The following is a 25,135-nucleotide window of genomic DNA, read 5'->3' as shown; positions in this document are numbered from 1 at the left end:
CCAAAATGACAAATATGCCTATTTGCCTCACTGTCTTGGGGCATTTCATGCTTGTGTGAATTCTCTGTACATACATAACAAAATTTTGGTTTTCTCCTCTTAATCTGATTATTAGTCCAGCTAGGAGAACTTAGAAGATGTGTGGGAAAATATCACTTTATATTTTATATTACAACCCCCACAATTTCAAAGCTGAATTTAGGTTAAGGCATGTTGTTCCTTAGGGAGAAAGTGTGATAACTCAAAACTCAAACAAATTTATTAATAAAGAGATGTTCATATAAGATTCCACCATGTGAACAACCAAATGACCAACCAGATAAAGTCATAATACCTCAGAGAGGTGTTTATTATAAGGTGATGACAAAAGAAATATATTTTTGAATACCAAGTCTACGTGAGCTCTTAGAGTAGAAAACGTGGCGTTTGTAAGGTTATTGGCCTTTAAATACTATGCATTGAAGAACGCGAATTTCCTTGTACTAAAAGGCAATTACATGCCCTGGCTTGTGTGCCTCAGTGGATTGAGCCATCAGTCTGCGAACACGGTTGGATTCCTAGTGAGGGCTTATGCCTGGGTTGCGGGCCAGGTCCCCAGTAGGCGGCGTGGGAGAAGCAACCGCACATTGATGTTTCTCTCCCTCCCTCCCTCTCTCCCCTTCTGTCTAAAAATAAAAAATAAAATAAAATAAAATAAAAGGCAATTACAAACAGCTCATTTATTCAGGTCAATACACCAAGTCATATTCCTTTCTGAAATCCAAATGCCATGCTCATCAAATACCAAATTCACACTGGGGAAAAAAAACCCTCTTTAACAACTAGAAAGATGTTTCGGAGGGGGTCAAAGAATCTCATCTCAATATACAAAAGAAAAAAAATCTGTCAAAAGGGCAATGAAACCTACACTTCGCTAGCATTTGTCATGTTTTGGACACTGCTGTGGTGGCTACGAAACAAGTAGGGTGGACCTCGCTTTGCTATTAAAGGGAGAACGAAGGAAAACAGGGCAGATGTCTTAAGGAAGTCAACCCCGGAGAGTTGCTAGGGGATGCCATCAGTCTGCAAAACGCCAGAGGCTCAAAAAAGGTGTCAGCGTAGGGACGAGAAGTGGCTTTCGGAGCAGGGGAGGGGCTGCGCGAGAATGTCACAAACGGGCGCGGCGGCGATGTTGTCACTGAGCGACCTCCCCCTCCCGGCCTCGGGCCCCAGTCACTCACTTGCAGGGCCCGCGCCCCCCAGCGCTCCTCCCGCCTCGGGACAGCAGCTGCCGGGCAAGAAGCCGATCACTTCCTGTTTCCCTGCGCGCAACCCGGAAGCAACCCACACGCTACAGGCGGTACCGCCTGCTCTGGGGTAGCTCTTTCACTCAGACTCGCGCTTCCGCCAAAAACGGGACGTGCGTTGTCGGGAATTCTCGCGATATCTGGAGCGGATTCTTGCTCCCTCTGGTGTTCAGTTTTTCATTTTCAATGCTTCCCAGTCCTTGTCAAAATCTGCGGTCTGCTTGCGATAACACAGACTAAATACCCGAATTGATTAATTCAACAAGCATTAATTGAGCCCTCTACTGCATGCCAGGCAGTGTGACAGGCAATAAAGGGTAGGCGGGAAACGGATACGTAAATGGAGGGCAGGCCTTTACCTCCGGGAGCTCCTTCTCTAAAAAAGACCAGCAGATAACTCAAATTTACACATGGCCCACTCAGTATTTTTTGAGAGCTTCCTTTGTGCTGAACATTACTAAGCACTTTATATTAGTGAAACCGCCCCAACAACCCTATGAAAAAAGTTGCCCTACAACATTTTCCCTCAAGCTGAGATTTATGGAAAGGTTAACTCGTTGAGGTTACTAAATACAGCATATAGAGTGGTGGGGTCACGATTTGAACCCAGGCTACTTATCTTGCCCTGCCTTCAGTGCTGAAGATTTTAATTGCTTTCTACAAGAAATCTGCAAACAAAATGCTACTGGGTTCAGCCTAATAAAGCTACAGCTACAAAGGCAGTGGGATATTGAGGCAGGTATAGGCAAACCAATTAAGCAGAACAGAGAAACCAAAAACGGAACCACTCATATTTAGACACTTGCTTCATGACAAAGAGATTAATAGAGTGAGGAAAGGATAATAGGTTCAATAAATAGTGCTGGGTCAGCTGTGTATCCATATAGGAAAAAATGAAATGACTCCTGTCTCACCTTATATACTAAAATAAATTCTATGTTCATTGTAGATCTATATGAGTAAAATGAAACAAAACTTTAAAGCAGTTCTGTCCAATACTGTCACCATGCAAGTGACTACTGAATACTTGAAATGTGGCTATAGGAATTAAGATGATCTGTAAGAGAAAAAATTGATACATTGGACTACATTAAAATGAGAAACTTTTGCTCATCAGAAGACACAATGAAGAGAATGAAAAGGCAAGATGTAGAGTAAAAGAAACCAGCAAAGAGGTTGTGTCTAGGATATATAAAAGAACTCTGCAAATTAAAAAAAAAGCCAAATAGAAAAATGGTCTGAAGATTTGAACACGAAAATATGCTGTCACAAAAGAGGACATCTAAATGGCAAATACACGTGAAAATGTGTTCAATTTCATTAATCATCAATTGTCAGGCAAGTGATCACTAAGATAATATATAGGCTCCAGAATTGCTTAATGAAAAAGATTGGCAACACTAAGTGTTGGCAAGGGAGCAAAGCAACAGCAACTCACACACTGCTGGTAGGACTGTAAATTGCTACAGCTATTTTGGAAAACAATTTGATGTTAACTACCAAATTGTAATATACACTTAACGTGTTACCCAGCAATTCTACTTCCAGGTATATACCCCCCAAAAATCATGCACAAGTGCAAAAGGTGCATACGAGAATATTAATAACATCATCATTTGTAACAGTCACAGTATGGAAACATCCCAAATGCCCACAACCAACAGAATAAATACATTGTAGTATATTCATGCAACAGAAAACACTGAAAAAATGAAACAATGTCCACTACATACAACAACATGGATATATCTCACAAACATGTTAGACAAAAGAATATGGAGACATGAAAATACTTTATGACTCCATTTATATAAATTTTAAAATCAGGGAACTAATTTAAAACTACTGTATTTTTCAGACTATAAGACATACCCCCCAAATTTTATAGTCCGAATGTAGCTTACCTGAGTTGCTGTGTGGGAGGGGGTGGCTGTGGAGTAGGGTCGCAGGTTATTAAATGTTTTACCACAGTTTTTGCTTCAAAATTTTTTTTCCCATTTTCCTCCTCTAAAATATAGGTGGGTCTTATGGTCCGGTGTGTCTTATAGTCCTAAAATATCTATGAATTTAGAAAGTAGTTACCTTTGGGGTGTGAGGAGAAGCACTGATTGATGGAAGTGCTTTTGTGGAGTTGGAACATTTTCTTGTTTTGATGGTGGTTGCACAGGTGCATTTATTTTATTTTGTAATAATTAATTGGACTGTGACACTTAGTACCTGTCCACTTTTCTGGATGTATATAATACTTCAATTTAAATTTTTACTTTAAAAAAAAGTGCTCTGGGGACTCCAGATACCCCAAGGATCCCATGTCTTTCTTGCCCTTCCTATCACCTGAGCGGCACTTCCAATGTACAAATCTGATTCTGCCCTTTTGCGAATCCCTATTGCCCTCAAAATCAAGGTCCAGGATCCTGTATGATTTCCTTACACTCAACTCTAGTACAGACAAAGAAATTTCTGGCTTCTCAGGTTTTTTATTCTCTACATCTTCAAAGAAACCTCTCCTGGCTTCAACATTTTCCAGATCTCAGCTCAGGTCATCACCCAGAGAAATCTCTGACCACCTAAGGCCAGCTCTGAGCCAACCAGAGCTGAGCACTATGTGCTTCCTTATTACAGCTCTCATATCACTCTCCTGCAGCTGTGAGTTTAATTGTCTTCTCTCCTAGAATATGAATTACTTTGGGGCTGAGCACAGTGCATGTGACCCATCTCTACCTTCCTCAGTGCCTAGTGGCTGGTAGGTGTGCCAGGAAAAGATTAAGGGAGAAAGTGAGCTTGGAGATGGCCAGTAAGGATTCAGACTTTGGAGCTTGAAAATGAACATTTCAGGCACATTCTGGGAACTTGGTATGTTAATCTTTCTGGCTGAGGCGGAGGCTACCCATAGAAGAAAAAACAATCTTTAAAGATCACCTCTGCATAGCCAGGAAGGTCTTGAATGTTAGGACTTTCATCTGTGGGCAATGGGGAACCATTGCAGGTTTCTGACCAAGGGTGTGACAAGGTCAGAGCTCTGCTATGGACATACACATCCAGTGGAGGAGGAAGGCTAGATTGGAAAAGGAAAAATTAACATTGGAAAATTCAAGGGAAAAACAACTTTGATGATCTAGGTAAAAGGAATGGGAGAATGAGACTCTACTTAAGAAACATTTCCCAGGTAAAACAGGTCAGAAAGGCTGCCAGGTAGCAGAAAAGGCTTAGAAGACAGCAGGAGAAAGGCTTGGGTTGCAGGACACAAGAAATCCTGATGCACTCGGAAGCTGATTGCTTCCTCCTGTCAGTCACCTCAGAGCCTTCCACTTAAAACCTGGCTAGTGTAGATGGAGAACAGATTATGAGTATGTAAGTGCTTGGTAACCTGTAGTGTGTAGGGGGATGTGGCTCAGGGAATGTAACGAGTCTGGTGGCCCTGGCTAGTGTGGCTCAGTGGGTTGGGCATCATCTGGCAGAGTGAAAGGTCACCAGTTTGATTCTTGGTTACAGCACATGCCTGGGTTGCTGGCCTGTCCTGGGGGGGTGGGCATGTGAGAGGCAACTGATCAATGTTTCTCTTACATCTCCTTTTCCCCTGTCTCTAAATATAAATAAATACATAAAATTTTTAAAGTGGCATCTGGTAGGACAATAGTGATTATTTGAGACATAGGAGGAGGAGCTGGTTTGGAGGCGAGGATAAGGAAAGAAATGATGGGTAAATCTCATTTCTTTAGTGTTGGCTTCTCTCTGTTGAGATTTAGAAAAGTCCTTGACAAGGTTCCCAGGTAACAGCACCCTGTGTAACAGAACTGCTCGTTTGTGGATTGTTGTCTTCGTTCCTCTCAGCCATTGGAGACTCTCCGTGCTGGTCTGGAAAAGGCCCCGTGCGAACGTTGAACTGTAGTGAACTAGGCCATGGTCCCTAATGTGGGCTATTAACATTTTATTTGGGAAGAAGAGAATCTGACACAAGCAGTTAGACACCAATGGAAGGTGGCACAGATTTAAAGACTAAGAAGAGAGAAGGGAAGAAAGCCTATTGTAGGCGGGAAGAATAGAGAGGTACTCTGAAGGAGCTGGGACAGAGGCATGGTGAGGTTTGGGAAGCATTGCAAATAAGGAGAACAGCCTTGGCAGAGGCCTGGGAGAGGGAATCTCAGCAGCACATTTAAGCATGGATAAAATAGTAGGAAATCAGGCAGGAGAAGTCAGTAAGGGCCTTGGAGTCCAGGTCAAGTGGTTTGGGACTTTATTTTAATAGGCAAAGGGAAACTACCTAACATTTCATGGCAAAGTGACATACTACAAGAAATGTCAGGAGGAAGGCATTGGCTGCTGTATGTGTATAGATGGATTAGTGGGGAAAATCCAGAGGCAAGGAATCCAGCCAGTGGGGTTCTGAAATAATCACGGTGTTAAAGGTCTGAAACAGAAGTGGGAATGGGAAGGAAGAGATATATTTTGGGGATCTTTGGAAAAAGAATTGAACAGGTCTTGATGATGCATCTCTTAGAGGAATCGGAAAGGATGATCTTAAGGTTTCCAATCTGAAAAATGATGCTTCTGTAAGGGCTTTTTATTTTTTTTAAATAAAAGACATTTATTCAGGTGATACAGTAAGCTTAGATACAGGGTAAATGAAATAAATACAAATTGCTCTAATTTAATGTGAACTGTTAGTTATAACTAAGAAAAGGAATCCAGACCTCTTTGCCAACTACTTCCTGAAGTCACTGACACCCAATGTTTTCTTGGGGACAAAAAGGTCAACAAATATCGAGCCTCTTGAGGAAGGATTTTGGAATAAGACAGAGAGACATTTACTTATTCTTTTAAAAAAATTTTATTTACCGATTTGGGAGAGCGAGAGAAACACTGATTTGTTGTTCTACTCATTTATACATTCATTGGTTGATTCTTGTATGTGCCCTGACCAGGGGTCAAACCTGCATCCTTGGCGTATTGGGACCATGCTCTAAGCAGCTGAGCTACCCAACCAGGGCCCACTGTCTTATTCTTCAGTAAAACCCCAAAGTATCTTCACTATGCCCTAAGCCTCCCAAAATACATAATAAGAAACTACAAAAGATCCAGAAAAAAGGCAACTCAAATAACAACAGACATAATGATCCAATGATAAAGAATTTTCCTTCCAGCTCAAGGGTCACAAAGAGGGCATGAACACAAGCCCATGGGAGGTGTGATAATAATTATACCTTATGTTAGCACAGCACTCATCAGTTTAAAACATTGTTTTATGTCCACTATTCTTTCAGCAAACCCTCAGCACCTTATGCTCAGTACTCTGTGAGGAGGGCACAGAGACACAGGAGACCCAGTGCCTTTCTCAAGGAACTCGCTGTCTAGTTCGATCTTTACAACCTGCCTAAACTTACTCCCACTGCACGATTAAGGAGACTAGGATTGAACTGTGCTTGAAGCACAGACTCACAGTGGTGGTACTTTGAGCAAGTTATTAACCTGTTTCCTCAAAGTAAAAAGGGAATAATAATATCTACCTCATGGGGTTATGAAGATTAAGTGTTGTCAAAAGTTCAGAAATAGTGGAAGTAAAACCACTGGATCACGGGAATAATTAGGAAAAGTTTATTGTGCAAAAACAAAAAACAACAACAACCAAACCCAAAGAACAACAACAAAAACAGTTTGCAAACTGGGAACACTCAAACTGAACATGGAATGAGGCTCAGAGATGTTGTTATAAAACAGCTTACATAGTGAGGAGGCAGTGGCTGTTTATTTTTCACTCCTTTTCCTTCTCTCTCATTTTCTTCCAGATCTCTTCCTCTCCCCCTAGAATCTCAGCCTTTGGAGTCTGAAGGCTTGGATTTGTTATATGTCTATGGACAAATAAACAAGTCATCTAACTACCGAGTCTCAGTTTTCACATCTGAAAAATGAGAATAACAGGCACTCAGTTTGGTCTGAGTCACCTTCTTTGAAATCTCCTAGGTGTGCTCTCCTCCTTTCTAATAAATAAACTTGCTTGTTCGACTGTGTCTCTCGACTGAATTCCTTCCTCGGAGAAGAGAAGAACCGAGGTCTTCAGAACACCACCGCTGATCCAGTGACGTTTTTTGGTGCAGTGACTGGCATCAATACCCTGATGGGAAATCAAAACTGCGTAACTCAGGACTTGCCCATGGATGCATCCTTAAGAATTAGGGCAAGTTTGACTCCAAACCCTAAAAAGAAAAGGATTAGCCTTCTTTGGTAACTCTGCCTGGCTGCAGTACAAGTTAGGAGACCAGGAAGTCTGGCCAGAAAACCGCAATCTAAATTACAATACTACCCTTCAATTAGACCTCTTCTGCCACCGACAGGGCAAGAGGACTGAGATTCCTTATGTGCAGTCATTCATGGCTTTAAGAACCGACCCGGGACTACGCCAGGGATGTAAAACAGACCCTGCCGTTTTGGCAGTGATCACCCAGACAGCCGAACCTAAGACTGAGGGCTCAACCGCTAACTCCACAGAGGAGACGGTCGGGGAGAAAACGCCAGGCCCCACGTACCCAAAGACTCACGATCCAGAACCTGCCCCTCCACTCCCAGGGGCCACTCCCAGTGCTCCGCGACTGGGACAGCCTTATAGGTTTGCCTTCTTTTGGTTCTTGCCTGTGCTGCTTTCCACCACAGCACAGTTCTCTTGGATGCTGCTTTTGCTCCCAGACCATTTTCCCTACCTTATGTGGCAAAATTCTACTTCAGCCACCAAATTGAAAGTAATTTCTGAACTCACCTGGTAACATTTTTTAAACTACAAAATAAATTGAAATTTATATCCAAGAAGTATAGATGTGCATAGAATAAGCACTGAAAGCCATCCCTCCTATAAAAACACATTTTATAGTCCACTGCAAGAAGGAGGCAGACCGCAGAGCCACGTCAGGGTCGAGGTCCCTTCACCACGCAGGACTTAACACACCATTAAACACCAACTGGGAAATTTTACAGAGGAACCTGATGATTATATTCGAGGTTTTCAAAAGTTCATTCTAACCAAAAAAATGAGACTAACAATATTTACTTTTACAGTAAATAAGATAATAAAATGCGGATACTACGTAAATTGTACAGAGCCTTGTCAAAGCTAGTTCCTGGCATCTCTCATCTCTATCTTTCATTCTCTTCCTCTCCTAAAGGTCCCTGCCTTATCGTGAAACTAAGAAAACCTTGGAATTGAAAGTTAGGACGGGAGTCCAATCGGAGTGTATATTTACTGGTTGTTCCCGCCTTCCACGCCCAAACGAACCAATCAGGCGTCCGGAGAGAGGCGCGGTAGCTCTACTTGAAGACCACCTAGAAGGGAGCTTTCCTTTTTCTGCGTCCTTGCGACCAGTCTGTTTTCGCTGCGTATCCCAGCTTCCGGATCGTGGAGGTGGGGTCTCTCCTCTTTCTTTTTTCAATTTCCTAAATCTTCGTCTTGCAAGGGTGGAACGGAGGAAACCGGAAGTGTGCGCTGCACCGACGGGTCCCCAGCGAATCGACGCCGGAAGTAGTAATTGCTGGAAAAAGATTCCGCCGGCTCCGTTATGGCGGCCATCCCCCCAGACTCCTGGCAGCCGCCCAACGTATATTTGGAGACCAGGTGAGGGGGGGTCGGGCCTCTGCGGCTGCGCTGGCGGGGGCGACGTGGAGCCGGGGCTTCCCCGCGGGGCTGGGTTCCCGGTGGGCTGTCCTGCCTCGTGGAGAAGCTTGGAGCGGCGGCCGTGAGAGCTGAGTGTGGACCATCACCAGCATCCGAGCTCCGTACCGACTCGTGCTGAGGCCTTAGGGACAGCTGCCTGATTGTCCTCCTCCGCCCCTCGATTCATCCAACTTTCTGGCTGGGGGACGTAGGATCTGGCATTTGAGGATACAGAGGTGGATAAAACACACAGTTACGCCTTTAGGAACTTACAGTATAGTGAAGGAGAGAGCTAGATAAATATCAACGAGATAAGTAGTACAGTTGTCGTAAGTACTATAGTTTATAAATAAATTGTTAGAACACAAGAAGAAACACATTTCCCCCACTATCAAAAGTGATATAACTGAGCACCAACCAGCATCACATTTAGTTTAATCCTTCTAGCAACTCAAATTATGTATGTATTATTCCACTTTCTCTCCTCCAATTTTAGCAGTGAAATGTCAAAACTTACAGATTAAATGGCTTGACCAAAGCCACACGGTAAGTAGGGGAACTTTATTTGGAGCCTGATATGTCTGCCTCATGTGCTAGTTTCCTTAGCCTCATTCATTTCATTTCCTCTTGGGAAGAAGTTCAAGTGATCTTTCCACAGTAGGACAAACTAAATAACTTCTTACTTCTGCAGCACTATAAAACTAAAACTTTGTAGTCTGACATTCAAGTGATTTTCTTCATTTGGCCTTTTCTTTCCTCTCTGGCTATACCTGCCTGCCATTCCCCCGTCAGTAGCCAGGACCCAGCCACCATCTATGCCTTCTTTTGGTTCTTGCCTGTGCTGCTTTCCACCACAGCACAGTTCTCTTGGATGCTGCTTTTGCTCCCAGACCATTTTCCCCACCTTATGTGGCAAAATTCTACTTCAGCCACCAAATTGAAAGTAATTTCTGAACTCACCTGGTAACATTTTTTAAACTACAAAATAAATTGAAATTTATATCCAAGAAGTATAGATGTGCATAGAATAAGCACTGAAAGCCATCCCTCCTATAAAAACACATTTTATAGTTTGTTGAATTATCTTCCATATCTTTTTCTGTGTACACATAAACCTCTCTTTTGTGTTCTACTTTTTATTTTTATTTTTATTTTTTAACTTGATTTATTTTTAGAGAGAGGGGTAGGGGAGAGAAAAAGAGAGGGAAAGAAATATCCACGTGTGAGAGAAACATCTATTTGTTGTCTCTTGCACACACACCAACTTTGGACTGAACACACAACCCAGGCATATTCCCTGACCAGGAATTGCACCAGCAACATTTCACTCTGGGATGATGCTCAGCCAACTGAGCCATGCTAGTCAAGGCTATGCTCTATTTTTTTAAAACAAAGATAAGATCATATGATCATACTGTATCTTTTTTTGCCTATAATTTTCTTTCATTCACTAATATATGCAGCCTTCCATAGTATGGATATTTCATATTTTAGTCATTCCCTCTTTGAAGGGCATCCAATTTGCTTCTTGTTTTTTGTTACGATACATAATTGGAATGAACATCCTTGCACACATTGTATCCTCAAGCACTTTAGTTTTTCTATAAAATAGATACTTAGAAGTTGAAATTGCTGTCAAAAAGTATGCACATTTTAAATTTGTACAGGTGCTTTCTGATTGCTATTCTAAAGGTACTAACTCTATTTTTAAAAATACCCACCAGAATGTTAGCTCCATGAAGGGAAAAGCACCTGGAACTATGCCTTGCACAGAGTAATTGTCCATCTGTGTTGCATATTAGTAATGTGAAGGATGACTTGCCAGTAGAAAGCTGTGTTCTGGCAGATATCACATATACAGTAGGTCCTTGAATAAAGTTAAAGCTTCGTTTCAATGTGCTTCCATTATAACAGAAGAAAAAAAAGAGATTCCTATCCAGGACCACTATCTCTGGAGTTTGCATGTCCTCCCCATGTCTGCATGGGTTTTCTCCAGATACTCTGGTTTCCTCCTACATCCCACAGATGTTCATATTAGGTGAATTAGCGTGTCTAAATCATCCCGGTCTGAATGAGTATGTGCGTGACTGTGCCCAGAATGGAAGGGTGTCCTGTCGAGGTTTCATTCCTGCCTTTCGCTCTGAGCTGCTGGGATGAGGCTCCAGCCACCCCAGAACCTGAACTGGAATGAGCAGGTTGGAAGTTAATTATCTTAACTTGTTTTTATTAATCTTAAGAGGATGTATAGCTCACATTTATTTCAGTGTGAAGCATTAGAAGCATTTGTGGTCTTTATTTAGAAGCTTGGTGATGTTTTTCTGACCAGAAGTATGTCACAGGAACTTAGTTAGCTCTTGTTTGTGTCCATTAGCCTGTGGTAACCCTGGTTTCATCATACATTGTTTCCCTAGAAGTCAGTGTCCAAGAACCTGTCCATAGTATTTATAAAGCGTTTACTTACACTGTGCTTAGCACTGGGTACTCAGCCTATACAGGGTTGACGCATTTCTCACATTCTTGAAGTTTAAAGTCTAGGTGAGTGATGGAGAGGGGAAGACATCTACATCTTTTCCTTCTTTTCCTCAGCAGTACTTTGGGTGGGGGAGGGAGCACTCATCCCTTTGGGTAGGTACCGAGGTTTGAAGTAATCAGGTTTTGTCTTTGTTGCGGCCCTTCCTAAATACACACAAATTGTATCTTTTTTTTCCATTAAAAAAGTTTTTTATGACAGGTAATATATTTATATGGTTCAAAAATGTAAAGTTTCAAAAGATATTCATTGAAAACCTTCCTGTCTCCCATTTACCCAGTTTCTACCCCCACCCAGAAACTTATGCTTGTATGTAGACAAATATGAATTCCTGATATTTTAATGTCTTCCTTTAAAAAATTACAAGTTAAGTGTAGGATTTTTTTCTTAATTTAGGGTTGGTTATATTAGTTTTTGATGATCGGTGATTTTTTTATGTATAGAGTTAAAATTTTTAGTTGTCCACAGTTATGTTGCTTAAAAGAAGTACCAGAAGCCCCCATATGTTTTACACAGAGAAGATGACTGTTTATGCTGTTTGCCTTGTGTTGCTTTCCTTTGCTGAGCATGAATCTGGTGTTTACCACAATTTTATAACTTAAAAGCTTGCAAATGAAGAGTCCTGGAGGTCTCATATTATCCCTGTTTCACATGACCTTGTTCTTGACCGGAGCTCTACCATCCTCTTCCTCCTGCAGCATGGGGATCATTGTGCTGGAGCTGTACTGGAAGCATGCCCCAAAGACCTGTAAGAATTTCGCTGAGTTGTCTCGTCGAGGTTACTACAATGGCACCAAATTCCACAGAATCATCAAAGACTTCATGATCCAGGGAGGTGACCCAACAGGGACAGGTACAGTTAAGCCAACATTAGTTTCTGAAGTTCCATTCTGCTGTAACTGATGTAAGGCAGCCAGGGCTGTCTTCCATGTACCAGGGACTCAGATTAGTGATTCTGGTGACTGTTCCTGCCCTCACTCACATGCACCCTCCCCCAAACACACACATGGGGAATTGTCCAGAAACTAATCTCGACTCCTGGGCTTTGTAGAGTTTCTCATAACTTCCATGTATTGCTTGCTAAGAGCAAGTAATATCTGCCTGAATTATAGTAATATATAGAGTAGTCTGAAAATCAGAAGTAAAGAAAGACATTTGCAGTGTTGTGAGGGAAATAGAATACTGGATTTTTTAATTAATTCATTCATTTAACAAATATTGAGCACCTGCTTTATGTCAGATACTTTTCTAAGCTCTTGGATACAGCCATGAACAAAGAGAAAAAAACTTCCTGCTCCCAATAAAGCAGGAAAAAGGATGAGTGGGTGCAATCTTAATAGAAGGGTCAGGGAAGTCCTCTCTGGGTAGGTGTTATTAACAGAGCAGAGATCTGAATGAAGTGAGTGAATGAACCTTGTGGCTGGAGAAAAAGCAGGTGCAGAGGCCGTGAGGCAGGAGCCCATTTAGGAGATCATGTAGGATCTTGTAGGGCATGGTAAAGACTGTGGGTTTTATTCTGAATAAGATGGGAGCCGTTAGAAAGTTTTGAGCAAAGGAGTGACATGATCTGACGTATGCTTTACAAATCTTGCTCTGGCTGCTGTTTGGAGGGCAGATAGAGGGGCAAGAGTGCAAGCTGGGAACCTGTTAGAGGGCTGCTCTAGTCAGGCTACAGACCCATGTGGTTGGACACGGCCGGTAGTAGAGAAGGTGGCGAGAAGCCGTGGGATTGAGGTTATGTTTTGGTAGAAATAGAGCCAATGGGATTTGCCGAGATTGGATTGGGTGGGTGGGTGTGTGAGAGAAAGAGATGATGAAGGATGACTTCCAAGTTTTTGACTGGAATTTAGTGAAGTGGGGAAGGTTAAGAGAGGAACGTGTTTGGAGGGGAGAGATTAAGAATTTGGTTTTTGTTTTGGACACATTATGTTTGAAATACTTGTCAGATCTTCTGGCAGAGATGTTGAGTAAGTAACGGGATATAAATGTGGGAGTTCATGGAAAGGTCTAGGATGGAGGTATGAATTTGGCAGTTATCATTTAGATGGGATTTAGATTTATTACTGAAATGCTAATAACATTTATTAGTTTTAAGGGCCATTACTTCTCAGTATGCACTTTCTCTCTGCTAATTCCTGTTCCTGCTCTTCTGCCTTTAAATAGTTTGGTTCTCTCTGTGGCAGAGTCTTTTCTCAGTCTCATTCTTCTTTATCATTCTCAGTTGTCCTTCATTTATCCTTTATGACCACAAACATTCAATTTTTCAACATACATGGACAATTTCAAGATCTAGATATATAGGAAAATAGAAAAAAAGAACAAAAACCACTCATAAGTATACCTCCCAAAGATTCCTAACCACCATTAATTATCCCCCCAGTATCCCACCTCTCAGAAATGGTCAGTGATAACCCCTGGTTGCCATTCTTCTAGACACCGTTCTTTCCAGATGCCTAGTTAAAGGGATGGATGGATGAACAACTAAGTGGAAATAATTTAGAATAGAATAGAACAAAAGGAATAGGCTGTGTCCTGCATGATACTGCTTTTTAAACATAAAGTATTATATTTAACTTTGTATATAGTTAACAAAAATATTGACTTCCTGCTATGAGAGATGAGGCAATTAGTATTTCAATTTCTACCCCGCCCCCCATTGTTTAGGAAAAACTCCATTTTGCCTGCTTCCTGTGTTGGGGACAATCCAGTTCTTCCCTCCTCTGCTTCTCCTTTACTTATATATACTTACACAGAGCACTTCACTCTACCAGTGGTCACCAAATGTAAGGAGGTTTTGTCCCACAACAAGCAATTCTCTGTGATACCAGCTAGGTGACCTATAATTTAACTTGGAGATGGCTAAGAGCTCAGTCCCATGAGACTGCCCCCTGACACACACACACACACACACACACACACACACACACACACACGAGTGTGTGCTTCTGGCCAACTGGCTATAGATAGAAGGTTCCAACGACCCCCTTCTGGGGTTTGATTACTTTGCCAGGGTGGCTCACAGAACACAGGGAAACACCTGTGTTTACATTTGTTGAAGGGTAATGGTAAAGGATGCTGACGAAGAGAGGCATAGGGAGAGGTCCGGGAGTGCCAGAGATCCTGTCCCTGTAGAGGTGCATGTGTCGCTTTCCTGGTGTAGGTGTGTTCACCCACCCGGATGCTCTCCGAACCTGGTTCTGTTGGGATTTCTGTTGGGATTTCAGGGAGGTTTCCTCGGGTAGGCATGGTCAGTTACTAACTCCGAAGAAGTGGCGGTGGTTCCTGGGGGCTGCTGGGAACTCCAGGCCTCCAGTCATGGCTTGGTCTTTCTTGCAACCAGACCCCATCGAGCAGCCATCCAGGAACCTCCCCAGAGTTGCCTCATTAGAACAAAAGATGCTCCTGGTGCTCTTATCACTTAGGAATTTCCAAGGGTTTTAGTAGTCCTGTGCCAAGAATTGGGAACAGAGGCCAATTTATGTATTTCCAGTGATCTCATACTTACCCTCCCTTCCTCACTCCCAATTTTAGTTGTTAGTTACAGTTTTCCTTGTCAGAGTGTATGGCATTTTCCATGCTACACCCATGATTCCTTCAGCGACAACGTGGGTTCTGCGTTTCAGAGGGTTCGGTGCTCACCACCAGGCTTTTCCATTCACAAGTGCTAGCAGGCAGAATTTCTTTCTAAGTGGTTTTAGTGCAAAGACTAGAGGCTGTTATATTTTTGAACTCAATCATGTTTGAGAATTTCTGCCTGTTGTCCTTGTACCTGAAAGAGACCATGATTGGGCATGCAATTCTTGGGGTACACTTATTTCCTCAGATCTTTTTAGACAATTCTGGTCCATCACCTTCTGATTTTGAACATGGCTTTGGAGAATACTGAGATCAGATTGACTTCTTCCTTTAATTCAGGCAAAATTTTTTGATTTGCATTTTGAATATTTTCTGTTATACTTACTAGATTTTCTATTTCAGGAGACTAATTCTTTGTTTTATCACTTTGCCTTCTATATCTATCATATTTCTTTTGAGTATCTTGAGATGATGTTTTCCAGTTTTTCCTGCATCTACTGAAGTAATATCAGACCTGTATTCTGTCCCTTATTCAATTCTTAGTCATGTCTATTCTGTTCTTTACTGCTCTGATTTATTTGTTAGTGCTATATTGGTGTCATTTGGTTCTAAATCTTTTTCCTTAGCTCTGTAATCTTTTTGCTTTATTCTGTTGATTTATTATCTTGTCTTTGAACTTGTTTTATTGGATTCTTATCTTTATTAAACTATCAGTAGCTCAAGACAGCCACAAAGTCCTTTTTGGATTATGTTTGCTCCCAGACAGTTCCTGGGGTGGCCCAGGAACCCGGTGCTCCCCCAGCCCTGTGGTGGTCAGTGCTGGGAGCCCACCCTGCCACTCCTGAGCCCCTGTGGCTCATGCGGACCTCTCCTTCACTTTTCCAGGGCTACTCATCCACCTCTTCTGTTGGCTTCTTAAAATTGGAGGGTACTTGTGAGAGTTCTCTGGGTGACTCCTCCTTTCCTGGTTGCAACTTTTAGGGAGTACAAGCAGACAAATCTTTTGTTTCTTTCCTGCTTGACTCTTCAGAATTTTTGGAGTAAAGTTTGTTTCCTTTTTCTTATTTGGTTGATGCTGCTGAAGTTTTTGCTTTTTAAATTTGTGCTTTTTATTTTGTGTTTGCTTCATCAGGTATTGGGGGAGGAAGAGTCCACATTCTTTATCTGAAAGTGTCCTTCTAGCACTTCGATGTACTTTTTTCCTGTCATCTTCCTCTCTTTCATTGTTGCTATGAGATGAAATTTTAATTCATAACTCCAGTGAACTGAGAGAGTCAACAATTAGGGTAAAAGAATTAGAAGCGACTCACACTTGAGTTGCTCATGCCAGAGTTTCCCTGTATTTCTGTAGTTGTTCTGAATCCTTCATATTGTCACATTTCCATGTTGTAATGAAATTGAATCCCTCAGAAGATTTCCAGCCCTGGCCAGTGTGGCTCAGTGGATTGAGTGCCGGCCTGTGAACCAAAAGGTCGCTGGTTCTATTCCCAGTCAGGGCACATGCCTGGGTTGTGGGCCAGGTCCCCAGTGGGGGGTGCACAAGAGGCAGCCACACATTGATGTTTCTTTTCATCCCTTTTTTTTCCCTTCCTTCCCGTCTCCCTAAAAATAAATAAATAAAATATTTTTTAAAAAGATTTCCAAATAATTGCATCCAACCTCAAGTATAATGAATGATTGAGCGCAGCCTGCTGGCAGGTCCGTGGTGGAAGGCAAACCAGAGTTAGGTCCTCCCAGGTCACAGGTATAAGCTGCTAGCTGATTCAGTAATACAGTACATTTTTGGCTAAACATCTCAGTGTGCAGCATTTGGCACCCTGGGCTCCTCAGCAGGTCAGTGTGTGTACCACTTCTGTCCCCAGCTGTCCCTTAGTCTGATGCACCTGTTCTTTCCAGCATCTTTCTGATAGGTTTTTTCCAGATGTTTTCTCAATTCAAATACCCTTTGACTTCCTGCTTTAAATCATTTTTCTTCTATTAAATTTTTACTTTATGCTGACTCTTTCCTTGGCCCTCTGAACATCTTTTATCTGTTTTTAAGAACTGCCATTCCTCTCCTCCCTGTAAGACAAGACAACCTATCCAGCACTTCCTTTGGCTTCTCCTGCTCTGTCCTAGCCTCGTAGTGCTCACTGGCCACCATGACTGCAGTGATTAACTACGTGTCCACGATGCTGTGTGTTACCCTCACTCTGGTCTCTTCTCTCCTCTTGCCCCAGGGACACCTGAAGTGTAACGTGTTGAGCAGCAAGCTCATTGTTAACTTGACTCATTGGATGAATATTTGCTAAGAGTCTTCTTGGCATCTTGTGCTATTCTAAGGCCTGTGAGGGGTACCTAAGCATCAGAAGCCAAGGCATTTTTCTTTTCCTTGTAGAGCTGCTAGCACTGCCAGGTAGATAAGATATTCATTGTAGGAAGTATCTAGAAAGTAATAATGTAATCAGTGTGCAAATATGTGGTGGTATGCTATGGAGTGTTACATAACAGGTTGGAATAATTAATAATAAGAGAAAAAGTACAGGGGGATACTGTACATAAGAAGGAGGCATATTCTGAGGTGGGCATTGAAGGAATATAGAATTTTAACTCTTGGGAGGACAGGAAAGGGCATTTGGGATTTGGGAAGAAGAATGGGTACAGAGCGGAGACAGGTGGCAGGCATGTAGGGTGTTGAAGGAGAGCCAACCACGCCAGTGTCATAGCTCACCTGCTGGACTGGCTCTGCCACCTCTCCATGTCTGGGTTGAATGCATGAGATGTGGTTCCCAAGGCCCCTGAAGTGCATGTTTAGGGGACAGTAAAGGAGAATTTGGGGGCAGAGTGCAGAGCAGTAGGAGATAGCGTGGCGGGGGTAGATAAGGCCAAGTCATGGAGAAACCCCTCAGCCCCGCGCCCCAATCAGGAGTTTGGATTTGATTTAGCATCATTTGGGGACCATGTGGAGCTCTTGAGTCTGGGATGAGAAAACCATGTGAGGAAATTTAACCCAGCCATGGGATGCCATGTGAGGAAATTTAACCCAGAGAAGGTAGTGTAGTGTGGGGGCGAACAGCAGGGTTTGTGGCCTGGTAGGCTTGGGGTTGAATCTTGGCTTTATAGGAACGCTTGTTAAATATAGACTAGTTATGTAACCTTGCTGAGCCTTCCTATCCATGAATGAGGAGTGTGGTCATATGCACCTCATGGGGGTGTTGTGATTAGCAAATGAACTGATCGTCATAAGATGGTTAGACAGGCTTGACACAGTAGGAGCTCAAAAATGTGTGGTTATTATTAATTTTGGTTTTTAGTTCATTTAACAAATGTCTGTGAGACTCCTGCCATGGTCCAGACATTGTTCTAAAAGCTGGGGACACAGCAATGAATAAGGAAGCCCCTGTGGGGCTGTCATTCTAGTGGGAGAGGCAGGCCATGACCAGGTAGGTACATGATGGGCTGCCAGGTCATGATGGATGACGTGGAAGAAATAATGTGTATGGGGGTAGAGCAGGGATTCGCAACCTTGACACCCTTGACATTTTGGGATGAATATTTCTTTGCTGTGAGGGGCCATCCTGTGCATTGTAGGATGTTTAGCTGCATCTCTGACCTCACCCTCTAGATGCCAGTAGAACCCCTCAGTGTGACAACCACAGATGTCCTCACATGCTGTCCGATTCTCCAGAGGCAGTCTCCCCTGGTTGAGGACCACTCAGATAGTGAGCGAGCAAGGTGCTATTTTGGATAGTGTCATAGGGAAGACCTCTCTGATAAGGTGGCATTTGAGCAGAATTCTAAATAAAGTGAAGTAGTCAGCCATGAGACTGTCGGGGGCAAGGACACTCCAGAGGGAACAGCAGTCAGGGGCCTTAGACCAGAGTGTGCTTGGCGAGAAACCGCAGAGAGGGCAGTGTGGCTGGAGCAGGTGAGTGAGGGGGAGAGCGGCAGGGATGATTTGAAGGATAGCAGAGTCCTAAATTGTGGAGAGGCTTGTAAGCTGTGGTGAAGACTTTGGATTTTGTCGTAAGTGTGCTGAAATGTTACCGGAGGACTTTGACAGAGGACTGCCACAGTGCAACTTATTTTGAAAGGACCCCGCTGGCCGCCAGGTGGAGAATAGACTGGTGTGGAGAGGGAGAGGCAAGGCTGGAAGCAGGGAGACCAGTTGAAAGCTTTTGTTGTTGTGAAAGCCAAAACTCATAGTTTGGACTAGAGTGATGGTGGTTCTGTGGGTTCTGGTCCTCTGGGAAGCTGATGCCAAAACAGAGTTAGACACTGAAGAGCTTTATTGGGGTAACACCTCAGAGCTTTAAAGGGTGAGGGAGGAGGGGCTGGAAGAGGAGGTCTTCACACATCAGTGCAGGTATAACACCTATGAAAGGAGAGAAGGAAGAAGAGAAGGTGCCAGCAGAGGAAAATGAGGAGCTGTCAGTAAGCTGGGATTTCAAGAAGGGTGACATCAACTGTCAGATGCTGCTGACGGATCAAGCAAGGTAGGCCTGAGGATCGGCCATTGGGTTTAATGACATGGGTCACTGATGACCTTGACAAAAGCACTTTCATTGGAGTGGTGGAGACAAGTCTGAATGGAAAGCATTCAAGAGGCAGGAGAGCAAGCAAAGACATCATGTTGACAGCTCTTTTGAGGAGTTTTTCTGTGAATGAAATGCAAAAACATACGCAGGTAATAGGAGATGGAGTTGTTTTGTTTTTTAAGATGGGAAATATGAGCCCTGGCTGGCATAGCTCAGTGGATTGAGCTCGGGCTGCAAACCAAAGCATCGCAGGTTCGATTCCCAGTCAGGGCATGTGCCTGGGTTGCAGGCCATGGCCCCCAGCAACCACACATTGATGCCTCTCTCTCTTTTTCTTTCTCCCTCCCTTCCCTATCTAAAAATAAATAAATAAAATTAAAAAAAAAAAGATGGGAAATATGCATACTGTGTTTTTATGAGGATGCAGTGATCCATTAGAAAGAAAAATTGTTAGAGAAGAGGGGAAAATTGTAGTTGCAAAGTTCCTTAAAGGTGAATGGGATTCATTAAGTACATGGTGGTGAGATAGTTATAAGAACAATTTATTCATACTGTATTAATAATGGAGGGAGGAAGGTAAATGGGTAGAGATGCAGGAAGGGAAGTGGATTTGGTGGTAAGAACACGGGAAGATCGCTTCTGCCTTTTTCTCAGTAAAGTAAGAAGGAAAGTTACCCACAGCGAGGAGTGGCAGAGGTTTGAGGACAGAGGAATTGGAGTAAACCTGGGATCACAACACACATTTGCTTCTCACAGGAAATGCTCAGGTTATTTCTGTTAAAGGAAGCTCATCATCACAGATACTACTATGTTTGCTTCATGTTATATCCCGACTGCACGGTTTCCGTGCATTACCTCATTTAATTCTCATAGCAGTCCTAAGAGACATAAGTGCTACTATCTTGTTTTCCATTCAAGGAAGCTGCATGGAACAAAATGGATGCCTCACAGTGGTGAACAGAAGAAAGCTACGTGCAGAGAATACATAGGGTATAACACATTTATATAAGCCTGAAAACATGCAAAACAACAATACACTGTTTAGGGATGCATAAATATGTAATAAAAAAGAAAATGCATGGAAATGACAAACTCCTGGTCAGTTTAGTGATTACCTGAGAAGACAATGTGATTCCTTGAAGCAGGTTCACTCTGGGGAGAGTGGGGTTCGGGAGGGGCGCAGGGTGTGTGTGCATGGGGTCGGCGGTGGGTTTGCCACACTGTGTTTCTTAAGGAGAAGGTGTATAGTTGTTTGTCCTATTATTTTCATCTTATGTATGACTGAAATATTAAATACATTAAGTAAATGTTTAAAGGAGAAGACAGAAGGATAAAAGAACTTTGAGAATACAGAGTTTAGGAAGCAGGTCTGTGCCTCTCTCTGTTCTATCTGTAGTAGCCCAGGCACACTGCAGGTTTTTGACAGCGGCACTTCCAAATTGTCAGCTTTATAAGTAATTATTGACATATGTGTTGGCTGCGCTGCACCGGAGACCTCTTTAATCACTTTCTGTCCCCCTCCCAGCACTCCCCTATTCCCCATGCCCAAAGGAATGTTTTGATTGGAATAATTTGTTTTGCTGACATTTTGCTACAAACCCTACTGAGTCAAATTGGGTTATGGAAAGATACTGTATTATGAGTAAATGGTGCTGCAGATGCCCAAACTAGTTGCACTTGGTCAGATTCTGCCTAGTGTGTGAAAGGGGCCTCCTTTCCTTCTGGTGGCTGCACACCCCAGGCTTCACCTGTGCCTCCTGAAATCCTCTTCTCGTTTGTGTTGCCATTTATGTGATGGGTCTCAGTGGCCATGAGGTTTCATTCTGGCAGCCCTCAGCTTGCAGGGATCACACTTCTGAGGCTCAACTCACGGTGTGGACCTGAACCTCACCCCCAGCTCACTCACCTAAGGCCTGGATGCAGGGCTTGACCTCAGTTTGCCCCCGCAGCCCTCTGAGACCTCTCTCATCCTCAGCCCTAGCGTTTCTGCTGACACCCCCCAGCCCTCACTCCCCACACACTAGACCTCAGACGGGAGCCTTGACTCCATAGTCAGGGGGAGCAACAGATTGGTTACATAATTGATGTTTGGAGGTATACTGGCAGGTTAGAATTTTTGGAATGATTTTTTTACATAGTTTTGTAGTTCGGTAATTTTCCAGAAGGATAAGAGTGGGCCAGGTGGGAGGTTTCCTCTGAGTCTTTTAGGATTCATCCCATTCCTCTCTGCAAAGAGCTGGGGGCTGTGGCAGGCTCCCTGTGGTGGAGCATCCTCAAAGGTAAAGCAAAGGATTTTTACCATGGAAATACCACAGCCCAGGCCCAGGGGCCTCTGGGGGTAAACATGGTACTTTAACATGCTACTTTCACAGCAGGCCACATAAAAGGAGGTGAGCTCCCTGCAGCTGACCGGGCTGTGTTCTGGCTGCCAGGCAGGCGGAGGAGGCTGGTCAGTCCAGTGTTCACTTTGTTCTAGGAGGTTTGTCTTGGCCGGTCAACTTGGAGAAACCAAAGCACTTCAGCAACGCATACGGCTGACTAAATACAACAGCAAAAATCTTTCTGCTCTGACAGCCAAACCCGGGTGCCCAGCACAGCACCAGGCTCTTGTGGATATAGTAGGAATAGTCTGAGGTGGTGATGTTACCAGCAGATCACTCTCAATCCCATGTTTCTTCACATTCTTAGGATGTACTGCCTCTCCTTTCTGCCATGTTGCCGCTTACCTCTGTCCTGTTTCTCCATAAGCTAGATATCTTTGAGTTAAATGAATTGTATGTTCCTTCATGTAGGGTAAGGACAGCAAATAGGTTTCATCTCTGATCCATTAAAAGTGGCCGCCTGGAGCTCTGGGTTGGTCAGGGTCCAGGGGCAGATCTAAGCTCGGCAGGGAAGAATGCTGACTGATTAGCAGTGCTGTGGTAGGCAACGGGAGTGGGGCTCGTGGCACTGCTCTCTAAAGTACTCATAAAAATGTTTAAAAAATTAGGAAACCTCTTAACATATCATACTATAAATGGTGGTTATCTGTAGATGGTTAGATTACAGGGGGACTTAATGTTCTTTTGATAATGTTCTGTGTTTTCTATATTTTTTACAGTGAACATGTATTACTTTAATAAGCAAGAAAAACACTCTCAGTGTTATTTTGAAAAGAAACATCTTACCTGAATGAAACCAGTGATTTGAGTGCTGTGTCAGTGCTTGATTCTGCTGCTGGGCGGTGTAGTTGCAGAATACCTAGCCGGGGGCTTGGCGTGCTCACTGCCTTTCTCTTCTCATACTCTGAAAAATCCCTTAACCCTCGCCCATCGTTCTTGATGTGAGCACAATGTGGGGCTGGCTGACTGGCTTCTCATCTTCTAATGTGGCAGGTCGAGGAGGTGCATCTATCTATGGCAAGCAGTTTGAAGATGAACTTCATCCAGACTTGAAATTTACAGGTAAGTATATGATCTGGCTGGACTGGGTGGGAAGGGAGAGTAGATTTTAAAGATGTTATTTATTTTTAGAGAGGGGGAAGGAAGGGAGAAAGGGGTGGGGCGGGGGCATTGATGTGAGAGAGAAACATTGATTGGTTTCCTCTCATACGTGCCCTGACCAGGGACCAAACCCACAGTCCAGGCATGTGTGCCCTGGCTGCGAATTGAATCGGTGACCTTTTGCTTTTGGGATGATGTCCAACCAACTGAGCCACTCTGGTCAGAGCAGGAGAGTAGATTTTAAAAGCTCATTCTTTTGGTTGTGATACAAGGTGAGTGCCAGACATGGTGGCATGGTGCCATGTAGCTGCCCAGCTGCGGCGCCACAGAGAGCCTGGAGGATTAGAGAAAGTGGCGCCTCGGAGCCCTGAGAGATTCTGAGTGTTGTGGACTCTGCTTGTTGAATGTTGCTCTTATAAAATAACAATAGGAGAACAAAAGCTTCCTCAAAGAAGGAGGAGACCCTCATGGATTTTTTTTAGGGTAATTGGGAACATGGTCCAGTGATCAGTGAAGAGTCATCATGGATAGGGGTGGGGGGGTAGGTGAAGACGAGGTTGTCAGGGTGGTGCAGTTGTTGGGCTCTCTGCAAGGGCAGAGAGCCTGCCCTGAGGGAAGGTGGTCTGGGTGGGGTGGTTGATGATAGAGGCCAGAATAAAGCCTGGCTTCTTTTCATCCCTGAGATGGTGCAGTAGCTCCAGATTAGAGCTGTGAGGGTTATTCATACTCTTTCCTCTCTTCCTTTTTTTCACCAGGGGCTGGAATTCTTGCAATGGCCAATGCAGGGCCAGATACCAATGGCAGCCAGTTCTTTGTGACCCTAGCTCCTACCCAGTGGCTTGATGGCAAACATACCATTTTTGGCCGTGTGTGCCAGGGTATAGGCATGGTGAATCGAGTAGGAATGGTGGAAACAAATTCCCAGGACCGCCCTGTGGACGATGTGAAGATCATTAAGGCATACCCTTCTGGGTAGTCTTGCTGCTCTCATGGGCACGCCAGGTCTTCTGAGTTGGCCCAGCAAACCAGCTTCCAGGTGACCTAAAATGACAGATAACTCTGAACTTTGATTTTGGCCTTGCAAATCATGGAGCTAAGGAGGCCTGGGGTCTTGGGTGAGTTAGAGATGGAAATGTCTGTTCGCATCTCCCCGAGCCTCGGTTGACAGAGCACCTGCAGAAATGCCCATGTGCGGTTACACGCAGCTTGCTGCTCGCTGCAGACCACCCATACTGCTCCTGCCTGTGTGCGTCTGCTCTCGCACACTTGCAACCAAATGAAGCATACTCTGTCATTTCTCAGTGTCCAGACAAACTTCTTTTGGCAAAGATTTACATTCTGGCCTACACTGCAGGCTTTGGTGGCTGACGGCCCCAGAATTCAAACCAAGTAGTGTCTGTCAGCCTTCTGAACTCTGCACACCCTATTTCGGTCTCCTACGTTTGTTCTTCCCGGGCATGTCTGCATCTTTCTCTGTATTTTCCCTCTCGAAACCAGAACATCAACACTGCTGTTCCTGACACTTAGACATCCCACGCAAAGCCACGTTGGATTTTTGCCAAATGAAAAATACATCCAACAATCAAGTTTCTAAGAAGGTGTCAAGTGGAGAATGATAATGTGTAATAATCAAGAAATGAATTTATTAAAGGAAGCAGAAGCATTGACCATTTTTTCCCCAGGAAGGAAGAGAAATCTGTAGTGAGCATAAAGACAGGCTATGAATTCTCCTTAAAAAAACAAACAGTATTCTCATAAAGGAGAACTACCACTTAAGTTTTTTTAAAACCTAAGGCTAGAGAAAGTAAAGATTTTATGTTAAGTTTTTTAAGAAAATCTTTCTGATTTTTTTTACGGGGTAGGAGTGATGAGAGAATGGAAGTTAATACCTATGTAATACATAGAAACTTCTGAAATAAAATGCCATTTGTTGAAGTCTTTGCTGTGGTCTGATTTTAAATGTTATATGAGATTCTATCAACCATTTTAACCTGTGAACCATCTCGTAGTATCGTCTTCAAGATTCCACATCATTTTAGGTTTGTGGATCTCCAGTGGACTTCTCCCATTCAAAGACAAATCTGACTTTCAAAAGGCAGAACCAAAGA

At 43.4% G+C, this 25,135-nt stretch overlaps 2 protein-coding genes across 4 annotated transcripts in view; one reads left to right on the top strand and one right to left on the bottom strand.

Annotated features, from left to right (window-relative positions):
• CUNH6orf89 (chromosome unknown C6orf89 homolog) overlaps positions 1-1,361 on the bottom strand; it is a 38,093-nt gene extending 36,732 nt beyond the window's left edge. For 2 of the 3 annotated variants that reach the window (XM_045844043.1, XM_045844045.1), the window contains exon 1: positions 1,221-1,334. The gene's annotated coding sequence lies outside the window, so the exon portion shown is untranslated. Of the gene's footprint in view, positions 1-1,220 lie in introns of all 3 variants that reach the window. The other variant, XM_045844044.1, reaches the window with a different exon arrangement.
• A 7,215-nt stretch (positions 1,362-8,576) lies between these two features.
• PPIL1 (peptidylprolyl isomerase like 1) lies at positions 8,577-24,962 on the top strand. Its single transcript, XM_045844266.1, has 4 exons — positions 8,577-8,883; positions 12,151-12,305; positions 22,920-22,988; positions 23,783-24,962. The coding sequence occupies exons 1-4, from the start codon at positions 8,828-8,830 to the stop codon at positions 24,001-24,003; spliced, it is 501 nt and encodes a 166-aa protein (XP_045700222.1). The 5' UTR covers positions 8,577-8,827; the 3' UTR covers positions 24,004-24,962.
• The last annotated feature ends 173 nt before the right edge of the window (positions 24,963-25,135 follow it).

This window comes from Phyllostomus hastatus, unplaced genomic scaffold (assembly GCF_019186645.2).
Source record: "Phyllostomus hastatus isolate PE091 unplaced genomic scaffold, TTU_PhHast_1.1 phas_contig_40, whole genome shotgun sequence".
NCBI classification, from domain to species: Eukaryota; Metazoa; Chordata; class Mammalia; order Chiroptera; family Phyllostomidae; genus Phyllostomus; species Phyllostomus hastatus.
The sequence above is the reverse complement of the archived record's forward strand: the minus strand, read 5'-3'. Positions and strand labels throughout refer to the sequence as shown.

What these genes read in the sequence shown, in the direction of transcription:
- PPIL1 (XM_045844266.1), top strand. Translation starts at nt 8,828, where the DNA reads ATGGCGGCCATCCCCCCAGACTCCTGGCAGCCGCCCAACGTATATTTG. An exon ending in AACGTATATTTGGAGACCAG is followed by an intron (nt 8,884 to 12,150) that starts GTGAGGGGGGGT and finishes TTCCTCCTGCAG; the next exon opens with CATGGGGATCATTGTGCTGG. An exon ending in AGGTGACCCAACAGGGACAG is followed by an intron (nt 12,306 to 22,919) that starts GTACAGTTAAGC and finishes CTAATGTGGCAG; the next exon opens with GTCGAGGAGGTGCATCTATC.